This window comes from Thalassophryne amazonica, chromosome 10, assembly GCF_902500255.1.
Source record: "Thalassophryne amazonica chromosome 10, fThaAma1.1, whole genome shotgun sequence".
Classification (NCBI taxonomy): domain Eukaryota; kingdom Metazoa; phylum Chordata; class Actinopteri; order Batrachoidiformes; family Batrachoididae; genus Thalassophryne; species Thalassophryne amazonica.
Genome location: NC_047112.1, coordinates 86,420,959 through 86,437,417, shown reverse-complemented (window position 1 = coordinate 86,437,417; position 16,459 = coordinate 86,420,959). Strand labels below are relative to the sequence as shown.

Genomic DNA, 16,459 nt, shown 5'->3' with positions numbered 1-16,459 from the left:
CACACACACACACACACACACACACACTGGGGTTCTAGCCACGGTGGGCAGCAGCGGGCGCCCTGCCCGGAACTGCAAATTTCCACCCGGCTCTTGGGTTCAAATTGGCTGTGCTGCCCAGCACAGAATTTCTGAAAAATTAATTGAAATGATTATTGAAAATGCACCAATTCGATCGTACTTCAAGTTTATAGAATTATAGTTTTGCCATTTTAAACCAATAATTAAAGTAATAAGAAATATATTTCTAATTTTCTTCACATCAAATCATGAACAGCAGAGATCAGAGCGTGAGCGCATTCTGTAGCCACAGATCTGTGAACGGCAGCAGCTGAAAATGTCTCTGCTCTGCTCTGAGCTGAAGAAAAAAAAAAAAATGAACCCAGCCATGAAAGTCCTACATTAATTCAGAGGTGTTTCTGTATCCGTATCTGAAGATACTTTCAGAAATTTTGTATATTTTACACTTGAAATGCTTCATGTTTCCAAAAAGCTCAGAATTTGAAAAAGAGCAGACACGTGAAAGATCAGAGAGGGAGGGGGAGTGAGAGAGACACAGAAGAGAGTGAGAGCAGAGGAGGAGGGGTGGAGAGTAGGAGGGGCACAGCGCCAGTGAAAGAGGAAAGTGAAAAACTGACTCAGAAAGTTTTTCATTTAAAAGAGCAGGTTTGACAAATCAGTCCAGGTTCAGCTGTTGTTCACATAAGGCAATCAGATGTTATATTGTTTAAAAAGAAAAATAACACAATCCCTCTCAAATTGTTGGGAAAAAAACTGTCAGGATGACAGAAAAACTGCCTGTTTCACTGCATTAAAAACTACTGTGTCATTTTTTTTTTTTTTTTAGAAGAGAGTACATGCTATGTCCATTAAATATTGTGTTTTTAACATTTTCAATGTTATTTAATTTATTAACTCAGACTTTGACCAAAACATGCAAAAAAACAACTTCAATCTTACAAATATTACAACATAAATATAATTTCTGGTTTATTATTCTTGCATTCAATGCATCTAAAACCACCCAAAATTAGTTAAAATAAGACTTGCCAAGAATGTTTTAGTGGGATAAACCCTACGGGGGGGGGGGGGGGGGGGGGGCTGTGGATCCAGGCCCGCGGACCCCTGAAGTTATGAGCCACAATCACATAATTTACCCAGCACTAAAATGGTCCTAGCTAGAACACACTTATACACACACTGACTTTTGCAATTTCTTCCACAATAATCTGTTAATTTTCATGCCTCTCAGCAATTTAAAATGTCCTTAAATTTCATCACAATCCCCAATCCCTGTGATCAGTAGTACCTCTGCTGCTGTAGATATCACTGAAAGGCTAGTAGGTTGACGTGTGGGTGCACTTTGGCTTGACACCCAAAACACAGCTATGATGATAAAAAAATGCGGTTTGCAAACTCATTGCAAAAACCCCACCTTCAGGCATATGGTAAACATTAATGGAGCCATTGCATTTTGTGAGCCCAAATCCTCAGAACATGATGACATTAAATTGCTCAAGATTTATGAAGAGGTGAAGGAAACATTATGCACTTTATTTTCATGTGACTTTATGGCATGTGCATTGTAATTCAGTCACACAATAACAATAACTGGGTATTTTTTAAGCTTCATATAGCTTCAATGTGTTCAGTGACACTGTTCCATGCAAATACTGCTTATAAACTTAAATGGAAATTTTAAATAAAACTGTTTTGAATCAAACTGTTTGTCCAGTTATCAGCATAATGTGACATAAATAAGGTGGAATCCAAATTGCATCTCAGCTAGGTTGTAAAATTTGCAGTCAACCATGTAGACTATTGCAAATTAACTGAAACATGTATCATAATATAGTCTTATCGTAGCCCATGTATGCTGATATGTACAACCCCAATTTCAATGAAGTTGGGACGTTGTGTAAAATGTAAATAAAAACAGAATATAATGATTTGCAAATACTTAACCTATATTCAGTTGAATACACCACAAAGACAAGATATTTAATGTTCAAACTGAAAAAACTTTTGTTTTTGTGAAATATTTGCTCATTTTGAAATGGATGCGTGAAACACATTTCAAAAAAGTTTGGATGGGGCAACAAAAGACTGGGAAAGTTGATGAATGCTCAAAAAACACCTGTTTGGAAGAGTCCACAGGTAAACAGGTTAACTGAAAACAGGTGAGTGTCATGATTGGGTATAAAAGGAGCATCCCCAAAAGGCTCAGCCAGTCACAAGTAAAGATGGGGCGAGGATCACCACTCTGTGAAGAACTGCGTGAAAATATAGTCCAACAGTTTAAGAACAATGTTTCTCAATGTTCAATTGCAAGGAATTTAGGGATTCCATCATATATAGTCCATAATATAATCAGAAGATTCAGAGAATTTGGAGAACTTTCTACACGTAAGCGGCAAGGCTGAAAACCAACATTGAATGCCCGTGACCTTCGATCCCTCAGTCGACAGTGCATCAAAAACTGACATCATTGTTTAAAGGATCTTACCGCGTGGGCTCAGGAACACTTCAGAAAACCATTGTCAGTTAACACAGTTCATAACTACATCTACAAGTGCAAGTTAAAACCCGACCATGCAAAGCGAAAGCCATACATCAACAACATCCAGAAACGCCGCTGCCTTTTCTGGGCCCGAGCTCATTTGAAATGGACAGACACAAAGTGAAAAAGTGTGCTGTGGTCTGATGAGTCCACATTTCAAATTGTTTTTGGAAATCATGGATGTCTTGTCCTCCAGACAAAAGAGGAAAAAGACCATCCAGACTGTTACTAGCACAAAGTTCAAAAGCTAGCATCTGTGATGGTATGGGGTGTGTTAGTGCCCATGGCATGAGCAACGTACACATCTGTGATGTCACCATCAATGCTGAAAGGTACATTCAGGTTTTGGAGCAAACATGCTGCCATCCAAGCAACGTCTTTCAGGGACGTCCCTGGTTATTTCAGCAAGACAATGCCAAGCCACATTCTACACGTTACAACAGCGTGGCTTCATAGTAAAAGAGTGCAGGTACTAGACTGGCCTGCCTGCAGTCTAGACCTGTTGCCCATTGAAAATGTGTGGTGCATTATGAAACGCAAAATATGACAACGGAGAACCCGGACCGTTGAACAACTGAAGTCGTACATCAAGCAAAAATGGGAATGGGAATTCCACCAACAAAGCTTCAACAATTAGTGTCCTCAGTTCCCAAATGCTTATCGAGTGTCGATAGAAGGAAAGGTGATGTAACGCAGTAGGAAACATACCACTGTCCCAACTTTTTGAAACACGTTGCAAGCATCCATTTCAAAATGAGCAAATGTTTGCACAAAAACAATAAAGTTTATCAGTTGATCATTAAATATCTTGTCTTGTGGTGTATTCAATTGAATATAGGTTGAAGAGGAATTGCAAATCATTGTATTCTGTTTTTGTTTACATTTTACACAATGTCCCAACTTCATTGGAATTGGGGTTGTATTACTTCACCAATACACAGCTCTCTTCTCAATTGGGATCTTGTCAATGAAGACAAAATATTTAACACTCAAATATAATTTAATGCAACAATGTGATAATATAACTGACTGACCGGTAGAACAAAAGCATTGATTTGTGGATTCTGCACCACATGGACGTTCCAAGTGACAGCGGACAGTTCAGGGATGTCTTTGTTCCGTTGCAATAGGTGCTGCACCACCTGATCCACCATCTGGTGACTAGGGTCATGTTCTGGAACCAGCAGGTCTTCAAACTTCTTCATGTACTGAAAACCACGCACAGTACTTCAGGACGAATTTCAATACTTTTTCTTATCCTGTTAATTAATCACCTATTCAAACCATTTAACTCAGAGGTCTTCCATCGATTTTATAAACTCATTTATTCCAGTTAAGGGTCTCGAAATGGAGCATATGCCAGCAGCCATTGGGCAATAGGTGGGTACACCCCAGACAGGACGTCAGTCTGACGCAGGATTGACAGAAATGTCATCTTATTTGTTTACTTCATTTGTAACACTACAAATGTCAATTCAAACATGAACTCACAAACCCAGAGTTTTGTATGATGGTATTTAGTATCCATGGTGACTGTGTGAGTGCTGGAAGTAACCTGAGAAATAACTTCTCTATCAGTACGCGCCAATGTGTCAGCTCAAATAAACCAAGGGACATAAATCAGACTTTGTATGGCTTCAGACAGAAAGTTTTTGTTTGTAAAGAATGTCGTGCTGAAACGATGATTTGAATAAGCCGTCAATGTAATAATAATCCTCAATTACTTAATTTAATTTAATGTAATTTAATAAAAACTGGTTTGAAACCAAGGACAGGCTTTACGTTAAAATACATCAAAATACTTATGAGCTGGCTATATTTAGCTCAAAATTAATGGTTAAATCTATCTATAAAGCAAGAAACGCCCGAGTACGTGGCTCGCATATCTCTCCATTGTTTGTCAGCTCGACCCCAGCTTTCGGATGTGGCTTGCGCATGGCACAATGACGTGCATTATTTATTATGAAAATTTTGGGGATTAATTCTTAAAACCTTTATTTTGATTAACATTGTAACATTCATACTTCTGGTAGCAAAGTTAAACAACATCAGATAGTTCATGTTGCTCACACCGTTTCACAATAAAACGTTTAATGCCAGCATCCCAGCAAATACTTTTACTGTGAAAGGCATGCTGTCAGTGTTCCTTGTGACTGAGTTGAACTTGACAACACTAAGGGGACGTTAGCTAAAACCTTTTTTTTTTTTTTTTTGAGAACACCAACAAATTTCCCACTATTTGTACGTTTCATTAAGTACATAAGCTGAATAAAATATATTTTCCCACAATTTATACAATGTTTTATTAAGTACATAAGCTGAATGAAATCTTATATTTGCTGAGTTCAAGTTTAAATAAACTGTTCAGGAGGTGGGATACTGATTTGCTGAGTCTCTTCCAATAACCTGTTTAATAGGAATCTTTTTATTTTCATATAACTGATAATAAAATTGATTTAATACTTAATATTTAATTGATTTAACACTTTAATAAGGTGCTGAAAGCAAAAATGTACACGGGACTAACGTTTCGATGTGAGTCGCATCTTCCTCAGAGTCCTGATTTATTCTGGCTTATTCAGAAAGTACATAATTTGAAACTGTTTGACTTAAAGTGTATTAAAGCCACAAAAGATGTACGAGGTTAAACCAGATAACTTTCTGAACTGTAAATCAACTGGTTTAGGTTGGACTCCAATGAGCTAAACTTTATCTCGACTGGTTATATTGGTCATTACAACCTAGTTGAATTGCTGCAGATTTTGCAAAAATGTAAAATGTGTTGCCAAGGTCTAGGGAAAAGTAAAACAGTGTAAAACACTTTTATAGACAAGGTGATTAACTGACAAAACAACTGATGAACATACATCAGCTGCAGCACTGACACATTCATTGCAGTGCCACAAGTTTTTTTTTGCAAGACTCTTTCCTTTGGTGTCTATAAATTCAGTTGCCTGTTCACAGAAATATGTGGCACATTATCCTGTCACAACAGCTGCGCAGCATACAAAAGTCAGTACACACCATCTCTTACACAAGCTCAGCATTAGTCACACAACATAACAACAACTGTTAAAAAATGCCTCTTGAAAAGGAAACCCGCACCTTTAATCTGTGTTATCAGCTCTTTAATTTGGGAGTTTGTGCATTGTTGTAGTTATTTTTATTATTGTCACTTATTATTTTATTATTGTTGTTTATTTTGTGCAGTGCTTTGATTCCTGGGAAAGTTCTGTATAAATAGTTATTACATTTATTATTATCAATAGTTGTGCGATTTTTTTTTTTTTTTTGGTATATACGAGGTCTGTCCATAAAGTATATGTCCTTTTTATTTTTTTCAAAAACTATATGGATTTCATTCATATGTTTTTACGTCAGACATGCATGAACCCTCGTGCGCATGCGTGACTTTTTCCACGCCTGTCGGTGACGTCATTCGCCTGTGAGCACTCCTTGTGGGAGGAGTCGTCCAGCCCCTCGTTGGAATTCCTTTGTCTGAGAAGTTGCTGAGAGACTGGCGCTTTGTTTGATCAAAATTTTTTCTAAACCTGTGAGACACATCGAAGTGGACACGGTTCGAAAAATTAAGCTGGTTTTCAGTGAAGATTTTAACGGCTGATGAGAGATTTTGAGGTGATTCTGTCGCTTTAAGGACTTCCAACACAGCGGGACGTCGCGCAGCGGTCCCAGGCGGCGTCATCAGCCTCTTTCAAGCTGAAAACCTCCACATTTCAGGCTCTATTGATCCAGGACGTCGTGAGAGAACAGAGAAGTTTCAGAAGAAGTCGGTTTCAGCATTTTATCCGGATATTCCACTGTTAAAGGAGATTTTTTTAATGAAAGACGTGCGGACGGGTCCGCGCGTCGGGACGGAGCCGCCGCGACGCTCCGCCACTGAAAGCCATCAAAAGCCGCCTGGATTTTACAAATGGTTATCAACACGGAGGTGTTTTTCCTGTGCCGCTGCACCGCGCCGGCTGCGTCCCGATGCGCGGACCCGTCCGCACGTCTTTCATTAAAAAAAATCTCCTTTAACAGTGGAATATCCGGATAAAATGCTGAAACCGACTTCTTCTGGAACTTCTCTGTTCTCTCACGACGTCCTGGATCAATAGAGCCTGAAATGTGGAGGTTTTCAGCTTGAAACAGGCTGACGACGGCGCCTGAGAGCGCTGCGCGACGTCTCACACTGTGGGAAGTCCTTAAAGCGACAGTATCACCTCAAAATCTCTCATCAGCCGTTAAAATTTTCACTGAAAACCAGCTTAATTTTTCGAACCGTGTCCACTTCGATGTGTCTCAAAGGTTTAGAAAAAAGTTTGATCAAACAAAGCGCCAGTCTCTCAGCAACTTCTCAGACAAAGGAATTCCGACGAGGGGCTGGACGACTCCTCCCACAAGGAGTGCTCACAGGCGAATGACGTCACCAACAGGCCTGGAAAAACTCACGCATGCGCACGAGGGTTCATGCATGTCTGACGTAAAAACATATGAATGAAATCCATATAGTTTTTGAAAAAAATAAAAAGGACCTATACTTTATGGACAGCCCTCATATGTCCTACTGGTGTATGAGTCGCAGGATCCCAAACTAGTACAAGAATGCGATTTATATTCTGGAAAATATGGTGGTCATTTTTCAGACAGAGAACTGTATCTGAAAAACTCTGTCTCATAAAGTAGTATCATGATCATGGCTCCATCTCTCACCTCCTCTGAAGTCACAGCTGCCAGCTCCATGTAGGTCTCTCTGCTGAACACCACGAGCCGGATCCGTCCTGTCATTGGAACCTCATCCAGGTGGGTAAAGACGAAAAGCGCCACAACTGCCATAGCGACTGCTGCACATGTCACCAGCTGCCATTGATGTTGCCGCAATGTTTCACGCAGGAGCTGTTTGCGATTGGCTGGTAGTGTCCCCCACCACTTTCTTAAACTCCTGCATCCAGAGGATGGAGATTCTCTTTATGAAGCTCACACAGCATCACATGACAGAGACACATACTGTCCGACTGCATTAAGGAAAAGTTATTTTTGCCTTTTCCACAATCAGGTGTATGAAGCAATAAAAAAAAGGGGGGGGGGGGGGGGGGGCTTTTTTCAAAATTATCCCAAACAGTTCTGATGTTGGACAGTATTTGCTACACTAATTTATACCTAAAATGCACTGTTCCCACAAATCATGTGTTGACATCTTTTGTCAAACTAATTTTATATCTCTATTTTCAGCTGAAACTGGTAAACATTTTGTTGCAGCTGAAAAAAAGTAAAAACATATCTTTATCAGACACTGTGAATTTTCAAGAGACATTATTACTAGTAAAGCCCTGGTCAGACCAAATAATGAACAATGAATAATGAGTCACATAGCATGAATTTTTATGTGCGAGTCGAGTTATTCAAGAAATGTGGGATGGTATGTGGTGACTACAAGGCTGTTAGAAGCCCATTATTCAAGTACCTGGTGGCTATGAGGACAGGACAGGCTACCTGCAACAGGCCTTTTTTTAACATCTGCTTCCACTGGTGGACACAGTTCCACTAATCTGCTAACCGCTAATTAGTGAAGCTAACTTGCGAGTCGAGTTATTCAAGGAATGTGGGATAGTATGTGGTGACTACGAGGCTATTAGAAGCCCATTATTCAAGTACCTGGTGGCTATGAGGACAGGACAGGCTACGTGCAACAGGCCTTTTTTTACCGTCTGCTTCCAGTGGTGGACACAGTTCTGCTAATCTGCTAACCGCGAAGCTAACTTTTTGTTAGCGGATTGGATTTTCAGCTAACTTTGAAAATCATCAGCGGACCAATTAGCTTCCGCTAACTTTCAGTCCGCTGACATTTTTTGCTGGCATAGTGAATAAAGCTTAACAGTCAAAAACATTTGTAAACCCTAAAATCATACGTTAGTTCTTGTCTGTTGCATGTTTTGCAACAGTCAGACCGCTCTGAGGAACTGAGCTCAGCCCCAGCTCAGCCCAGCTACTGCACAAAAAAAAGTGTCATTTACTTTCCACATGCAGTGACAGACGTGCGGCAGGACACATGAAAAGCAAAGCACTTTTCAAGAAGGCATTACGGGAAATGAGTCTCTTCTCCATTGCTTCCCTCCCCCCGTCAAAATGCATAGAACACTGCCATCTCCTAGATGGGAGTGTGACTAGCCACCAACGTGTGACCGTTGGTCACTATTCATTGCACTGAATCACACTTCACAAGCACAATTTTCAGTTTTGCAAATGACTTTTTTTTTACAAATGAAAAAAAATGGTATATTTAGAAATACACAGTTATTTGTAAAAACCAACGCACACATTACAGTAACTTGTGTGTTTTTTAACCAGTCAATCAACTCAACTCAATCAACCAGTGATTGAGGGGAGACTCATTTCCCATAATGCCTTTTGGTGCATGTCTGTTAACGCTCAAACCTTCAAAATTAGTGAATTACTTTAAAAGATATGTGCGATATTTTCACTTTGTAAAAATGACAGAGTTGCCGTTAATGTCGATAAACTGTCCAGAATTAGTTTTGTTTAAAAATGAAACCATGAATGGAAAAGTGCCTTGCTTTTCATGTCTCCTGCCACACGTCTGTGTCGTTGCAAAGTAAAAGTTGGAAAGTAACTGACACTACCAGCTAGCAGGGCACATAAAGACAAAAGCTCTGGCTCGTTTGTTTTGTGTTTGTGACTGCCTTTGATTTTACTCAGAAGCCTCGGCGGTGCTTAAACTTGAAACTGGCTTAACAACAGCCAATGGTGTCAGCAGTGTTAGCAGATTAGCGGTTATCGAAGCTAACTTTTTGGTTAGCTGTGCCCACCAATGTTTGTTTCCTGCAATTCTTTCAGAAGAACATATATACGTAGCTCATTATTCAAATAATCACTGAAATTTCTGACAAATTCTGAATCAAAAGGCCCCTATGTATTCTGAGAGGGACCATCCAGGAAAATGTATTATATCATAGAAGAGGAAAAGATGAAGTCGGTTGCAGAGAGGATGACTCCTGTGCAGCCACATATCACAAACACGACGTACTCCACTCACTGGAATACTTCTGAAATTATATTTAGGATGGCATTGTATTTATTTAATGCAGACACAACAAAGTCCATAGAATAAAAGAAATAAACAAGTATTAAAAATTATATTAACAGTCTCTCCATCCAATGATTTCTCAGTACAGAGGTGTAACGACAGCAGCTCAGTTGAGGATTTGTCAGAGTCTATATGATGGCCTTTTCAGAGTCTTCTAATCGTTGCATAAATTTAAACATTAAATGCCTCAACAGTGTCTCACAGGTGGGAATATGTGCATTCACAAACAGCTGACTAGCACTGTGCCATCTTGGTACCTTCATCAACAGCCTAAAGGTGTCATTATAGGCCACTATCAGTCTCCTAAAGGTGAACTGCCTGTAGTTCCACCACAAAGGGGCCATATACAGTGGAGTGCAAAAGGCTCTGAACAAGGCACATTTCACATTAGGAGAACACATACTGAACTTGCGCAGCAACATATTTGCCTGGGCATAAAGCTTACAATATTGTCTTTTAATGTCTCTGTCATCACACCAGTCATCAGTCACATAATGTCCAAGATGTTTGACCTCATTAAAGACCATGAGTGGCTTATCACACAAATAAAAAGCTGGGAAGATCATATTTTTGTCCTCCTTACTTCTCACAATCATCATGCTACTCTTTGTGGGATTATACATAACATCATGTTCTTTCCAAAACACAGAACAGATTTTTAACAATTCTTGCATCCCAGCACTGTATGGACAGATTAACACCAAATCATCTGCATACGTGAGATGGTTAACAATTGCTGCACCAATGACACAGCCAGTTTTACATCTGTTTAATTTTGAGGACAATTCATCAATGTAAACATTAAAAAGAACTAGAGAGAGAATCCCCCCTTGTCGGACACCATTGCTGACATGAAAAGGTTCAGACAGGACACTGTCCCACTTTACATACATGGCCTGATTGGCATACCAAAATGATAGAATACGAACCAGATATTTTGGCACACCCCTACTGTTCAGTGTGTTAAGTAGTTTGCTATGAATAACTCTATCAAAAGCCTTTGTAGCATAAATAAAGCACAAAAAAACAGTAGAATTCATACTAAGATATTTTGCAACTATATCTTTTAGTGCATAGATGCACATGTCAGTGCAGTGCCTCTTTTTAAAGTCAAACTGATTATCACTTGTTTGAATATAGAATTCAAGCCTTGAATACAATATATTCTATAAAACTTTTGACACAATGCTGGCAAGGGCAATGGGCCTGTAATTTTGCAAGCTACTCAATTTTGCTGCCTTATCTTTAATGACAGGAACCAAAACAACAGATGTAATAGATTCAGGCAAAAATCCAGGGATTAAGAAACCAGTAAAGCACATTGATAAGAGGGGACATAATCTATACCTGGAATATTTCAGATATTCTGCTGTAATACAATCTAACCCACAAGCTTTATTATTTTTAAGCTTCAGGATTGATTCATAGACTTCACTAGTACGAACTACAAAATCCTCAGTCATAGCAAGATTTTCAGGTACAACAGTCTCACTTTTTACAGAATTAAATAAGTCACAGTAATGTTTGCGCCACAAATCTGCGATATTTTCTAGGCCATGTACGCCTTCCATGCTAAATGGCAAAAGGGTTTTAGCATTGTTCATGACTGTAACTTCATTCCAAAATTCATAATAATTATTATCCTGTAGTCTTCTAGCAAGAGAGTCTGCTCGCATTGCATTTTCATTTCTTTTAATGTAACGAAGTGCATTTTTAAATCTGGACATAGTGACTTTTTTAAGATCAAACAATGGCCCCTGTCTAGGCTTCCCAGCTTCACGCCACACTTTAAAGACTTCTCTGGCTGATGCATAATGTTCAGCCACAAACTCCTTCCATCCAGGTTTAGTAAAATTTCTATCTTTTCTACAATGAAAGCATACACTGCTATCTTTGAACACTTGTATTATATTTTCATATAATATACACAGTTCACTAGTATGTTGCAGATTCTTACAGTTTGGGTTTAGACACGTCAATGCCTCTCTGGGTAATTTAACAGTTTGAAACAACTCCCCTGTCACTATTTTATATTTATTAATCTCTTGTTCTGTTACTTTAGACCAGTCATGTTTGAAAGTACAAGTGCCATTTGTTTTTTCCACAGACAAGTTCAAGACATAATGGGTGACTTTGAGACGTTCATGTCACCTGACCCTTCTTCAAGAAAACCTGCTGTAAACGGATGATTTGTAAGAACAATAGTTGTTATATTTAGCTTGGTCCAAATCACCCATTTGCATTCTTTGTCAATATTAAAAGGAAATATAATGTCTCCCTGAGGGCAGGTTTCGATTGCTTGTTTCGATGGTGGAAGGTTCCCAGTTCAAGGCCACCCCTGCCCATTCTCCATGTAATGTGGAGTTCCCTTTAGGAAGGGCATCCAGCATAAAGAACTTTGCCAAATCAATACCCGACGGCCATATTTTGAACTTTTGGTTAGATACACTGAATTTCACTAGCCTCGTACCTGTACTCTGCACAATGAATAAAGTTGAATCTAATCATTGGATGTCAGATCAGATCAAAAGGCCTGGCTGTCTAAGTTTCACCTAGGTGTTTGGAACATGCTGGTTACCTTCCCAGGATGATGGCTGTGATCTTCTGCAATGGTTTGACCAGGAGCCACAGCAGAGGAGCAGGCAGTGCCCTGAGGGGGACCGAAGTGTGCAGCCAAACTCTGCCAGGACTCCTTTGGAGACAACACAGTGTCCTCACACTGCCACAGACGACCAGAGGCGGTCGAACCGGAGCGGCTCTGACGGCTGGTCTTTGCCAGCTGAACCGAGAGGAAACACAGCTGCTTTTCGTCACAGGTTTACACAGACGGACATTCACGGAGCCGAACCGAATCCTCCTTAAAACATTAACCCCGACAAATGCCATTGTCTGCCATATAACTGCACATAACGTGTGATTTTACAAGTCGTTGTTTCGGTTCTCAATGTCACAGCTGTCACTCGACGTTAGCTCCTCCGCTTAGCCGAGGTTAGCATAAAGGCTGACATTCAAATCAGCCATAGGTTTCTTTTATAACACTTTATCAACCCGTTTGACTAAAAAAAAAAAAAAAAACACTCTTGCACAACTCGCATCCTCAAACTTAAATTTGCTTGTTTACTGCGTTTTGTTCCAGTTCAAAAACGAGTCCTGCTAGAAACAAGTCAGTAACAAACGTTCCTCCGACCGCGAGAGAGCGAGACAGACACAGAGAGATTAAAATAAACACTATTAAAACTTTTAAGATTATTCTTGCTTTTTCCAGTCATTTGTGTTAATTCTTTATTTTTATATTTTTAAAAACATCACTTAGCCACAGTCATAAATGCTTTACCCAGCAGTCACAGGGCGTGAGGTGGGGTACACCCTGGACAGGACCCCAGTCTGTCGCAGGGTGACATATAGACAGACACATGCACACCTACGGATAAGTTCAAGTTTCCATTTCACCTAACCTGCATGTCTTTGGATGTGGGAAGCAGTCGGATCACCCATAGGGAACCCACGCAAACACAGAGAGAACATGCAAACTCCACACAGAAAGGCCACACGTGGGAATCAATCCTATGACCTTCTTCCTTGAGGCAAAACTGCTAACCACTAAGCCACTGTGGTGCCCTGCTTTAATTTTCTTATTTTTATATAAATTACAATGAAAGTCAGAGGGCAGCACGACTGATTTGCGGTTAGCACTGCTGCCTCAAAGCGAGAAGGTCCTGGGTTTGTTTCCCACCTTGTCCTTTCTGTGTGAAGTTTGCATATTCTCCCGGTGTTTGCGTGGCTTCCTCCCACTTCTGTAGACATGCTGGTTAGATGGATTGGTGAACGTGTTTGTCGAGATGTGACCCTGCGACAGACTGGTGGCCTGTCCAGGTGTAGCCCGCCTCTCACCCTATGACCACTGGGACAGGCTCCAGCCACCCCCATGACCTTTAAGTGCAATAAGTGGGTTTAGAAGAAGAATGAGTGAATATGCAGTCAGGTCCATAAGTATTTAGACTAACTTTTTGTATTTTGCCTCTATACACCACCACAGTGGAAGTGAGACAATCAAGATGTGCTGGGGGTGGCTGGTGAGTTTCATCTTCGAGGTTTAGCAAAAGTATCGCAATCGTGTAGGAATTACAAACATTTTTAAACATAATCCCTCCATTTTCAGAGACATTAAGTACTTGACCAAGCTAAATATAACAACTATTGTTCTTACAAATCATCCCTTTTACAGCAGGTTTTCTTGAAGAAGGGTCAGGGGACATGAACATCTCAAAGTCACCCATTATGTCTTGAACTTCATTTCCGGACTAGTGAAGCTAGAAGTAGGTGTGCTGAGGGGTCTGCAGCACCCCCTGCTGGTGAGGAGCTGTAGGTCGAAGGGAAACTTTATGGAACAAATAAGTTTAATTAAACTTTTTTTGATAGCAGCATAAGAATAGGCCTAGATTAGATTAGGAATAGATTTGCATTCTGTTATAAAAATGGTTTGTTAAACATGTTTGTTTTGACAGTTAAAAATTTTTTTTTCTATTTGGATTTTATGTTTTTGTGTTAATTTAGTTCCATTGTGTTAATACAGTACGTTAGAATGAAAGAAAAACTGAAATGTCACACAGGTGAGGTTGCGCTGAAAAAATGACACCAACCAATGCAAAGTAAACAGTTTTTTTAAGTAAATTATGAAGGTAAAACCAAAAGTAGTCAAAAACAGTCATAAAATAAATAAATAAATAAAATTTGATTTCATTTGGGAACATTCGGGATATTTTCTTTATTATCCATTCAACAATGTATCTGACAAAGAGAAAACCTGCAGGATTGTCTGTGGAAAAAAAGTCAGATTCAAATGACACTTAAATCTATCCTGAAAATGTGTTGTTTTTTTTTCTTGACTGCCTACAATTGTTGATGATGGGATATTTTTTTTTTATTATTGTTTGGTATTTTAATCTTGTTTTTATGTACTTATTTGTTTTAAATATCTAATTATTAAATAGTGGTAGTGTCTAATTGTAGTTTGTTCTGTGAAGAGTTAAAGTGATATGAATTAAAGTATTATCTGTACATCGCTGAATATGCTGTGCTGTTTTGACAAATATTTGGTTTTCAAGTTTGCTGCCTATTGTAGAGTAAAATGTACAAAAACTCCAAAAAAAAAAATATATATATATATATATATTGCTGCACAGCACTTAATATGATGTTACTGTATAGCCAAGACTCACTCACTCTCAGCACCCCCGGCTCTGACTGACCTCTGGCATCCCTGCTGAGGACCATTGGTACTGCTGCTTATGCCCTGTTTTCATTGCATAAAGTGAATAGAGTTTATGATACTGCCTTGATGGGATACCAATTTGAGAAAGGTTTCTTCCCTAGTCAAGGCCAGCTGCCATTTACAGTTGGGTGGACTAGGATCTTGCTTTGGGACACCAACAGGTACAATAACCAAGAACTGAACCAAGGTCTGTACTGATACCCCAGCATGTTGTCCCACTGAACTACCCGCTCTACTGCTTAACTTCAAATGTTAAGAAATACAAACAGCATGGTATTGGAAGCTTCCTGAAGTTTAGTTGAGGCAACTGGACCTTGCTTAACTGGGTAACAATTTGCCACTCATCTATGTGGCTTCAGCAGTCTGGGATAATACTGGCTAGAGAACACCCAGATATACTCCTCCACGGAGGGGACCTCAAGTGTTAGCTGCACACAGTTCAAAGCGTGAACAATGGCACTGGTTTCATTGAAGGTCATCAAAATCATGGTATTATGTTAAATGTGTTTGGAGGAAAGGCCGTTTTATGTGTCTCATGCTTTTTGGCATCTCTTCTGGCTTGTACTTGTAAGGGTGATGGTCAGAAGTGTCTTGTGTCCCTGGTGGCACTGGCTACCCTGGGGTGCATGTGGGCATCATTCTTTTGGGCGTGGGGCCATTGAAGAGAACAAAGGCTCCTGAGTGACTGCCGACCAAACCTTCTGGGGTGTCTGCTTTGCTGCAGTGGTTCTTGTAGGACTGAGGGCCAATACCTGACCCAACCAGAACAGAGAAAATACATCCCACAACACATCTACTATAATGGTGCAGCTTAGCTACAATTTCCATAAATATTGTTCATTTTGTGATAAAAGCATGGAATTTGGCACACATATTCTAAATTAACTAGTTTATTTTCAAATATGGAGCCATCCTGGGGCTGACCTCTAATGAACTACAGGGGTCAATAAAGAATTACACAGGGGTCAAAATTTTAAAATGAGCCATATTGAAAACTATACCACATTATTTGCCTGATCATAATTCCAAAAAGGTATAGTTTGGACTATCTATGACTGAATTCTATGGAGTTATGGGGTAAAAACAGCAAAAATGGTGAAAAAGGTCCATTTCAGTTTGTACAGTGGTGAAAAGTTAAAGTTGCTCCAATTTTGGTCAAAAGTGATGCAAATTATTGGTTGAGTTAATAGCATTTTAAAAAAGAATAGTTTGTACCATTTGTCATGCTTAGTTATCATGTTAGAGGTCATGGAATCCAATCGACGTTGACCTTGTTTAACCTTTACTTTGGCAACCAAGCATTCAACGCAGTCAAAACTATTCCGTTTATTAATGTTTTTATTTCAACCAATAATCTGCATCACTTTTTACCAAAACAAGCAATTTTAACTTTTGACCCCTGTACAAACTGAAACTGATCTTTGTCATCATTTTTGCTGTTTTTACCCCATAACTCCAGAACATTCAGTCACAGATAGTCCAAACTATACCTTTTTGGAATAGTTATGATCAGAAAAATAAT

The 16,459-nt window shown here is 39.5% G+C and overlaps 1 protein-coding gene across 1 annotated transcript in view; it reads right to left on the bottom strand.

The window, feature by feature from the left end:
• oma1 (OMA1 zinc metallopeptidase) overlaps window positions 1–12,820 on the bottom strand; it is a 55,950-nt gene extending 43,130 nt beyond the window's left edge. Inside the window, exons 1-3 of the mRNA XM_034179210.1 lie at window positions 12,244–12,820; window positions 7,274–7,502; window positions 3,558–3,768 (exon numbers count right to left, since the gene is read on the bottom strand). Of these exons, the coding sequence (XP_034035101.1) occupies window positions 3,558–3,768; window positions 7,274–7,502; window positions 12,244–12,551 (748 nt within the window). The 5' untranslated portion in view covers window positions 12,552–12,820. The remainder of the gene's footprint in view (window positions 1–3,557; window positions 3,769–7,273; window positions 7,503–12,243) is intronic.
• Window positions 12,821–16,459: the final 3,639 nt, after the last annotated feature.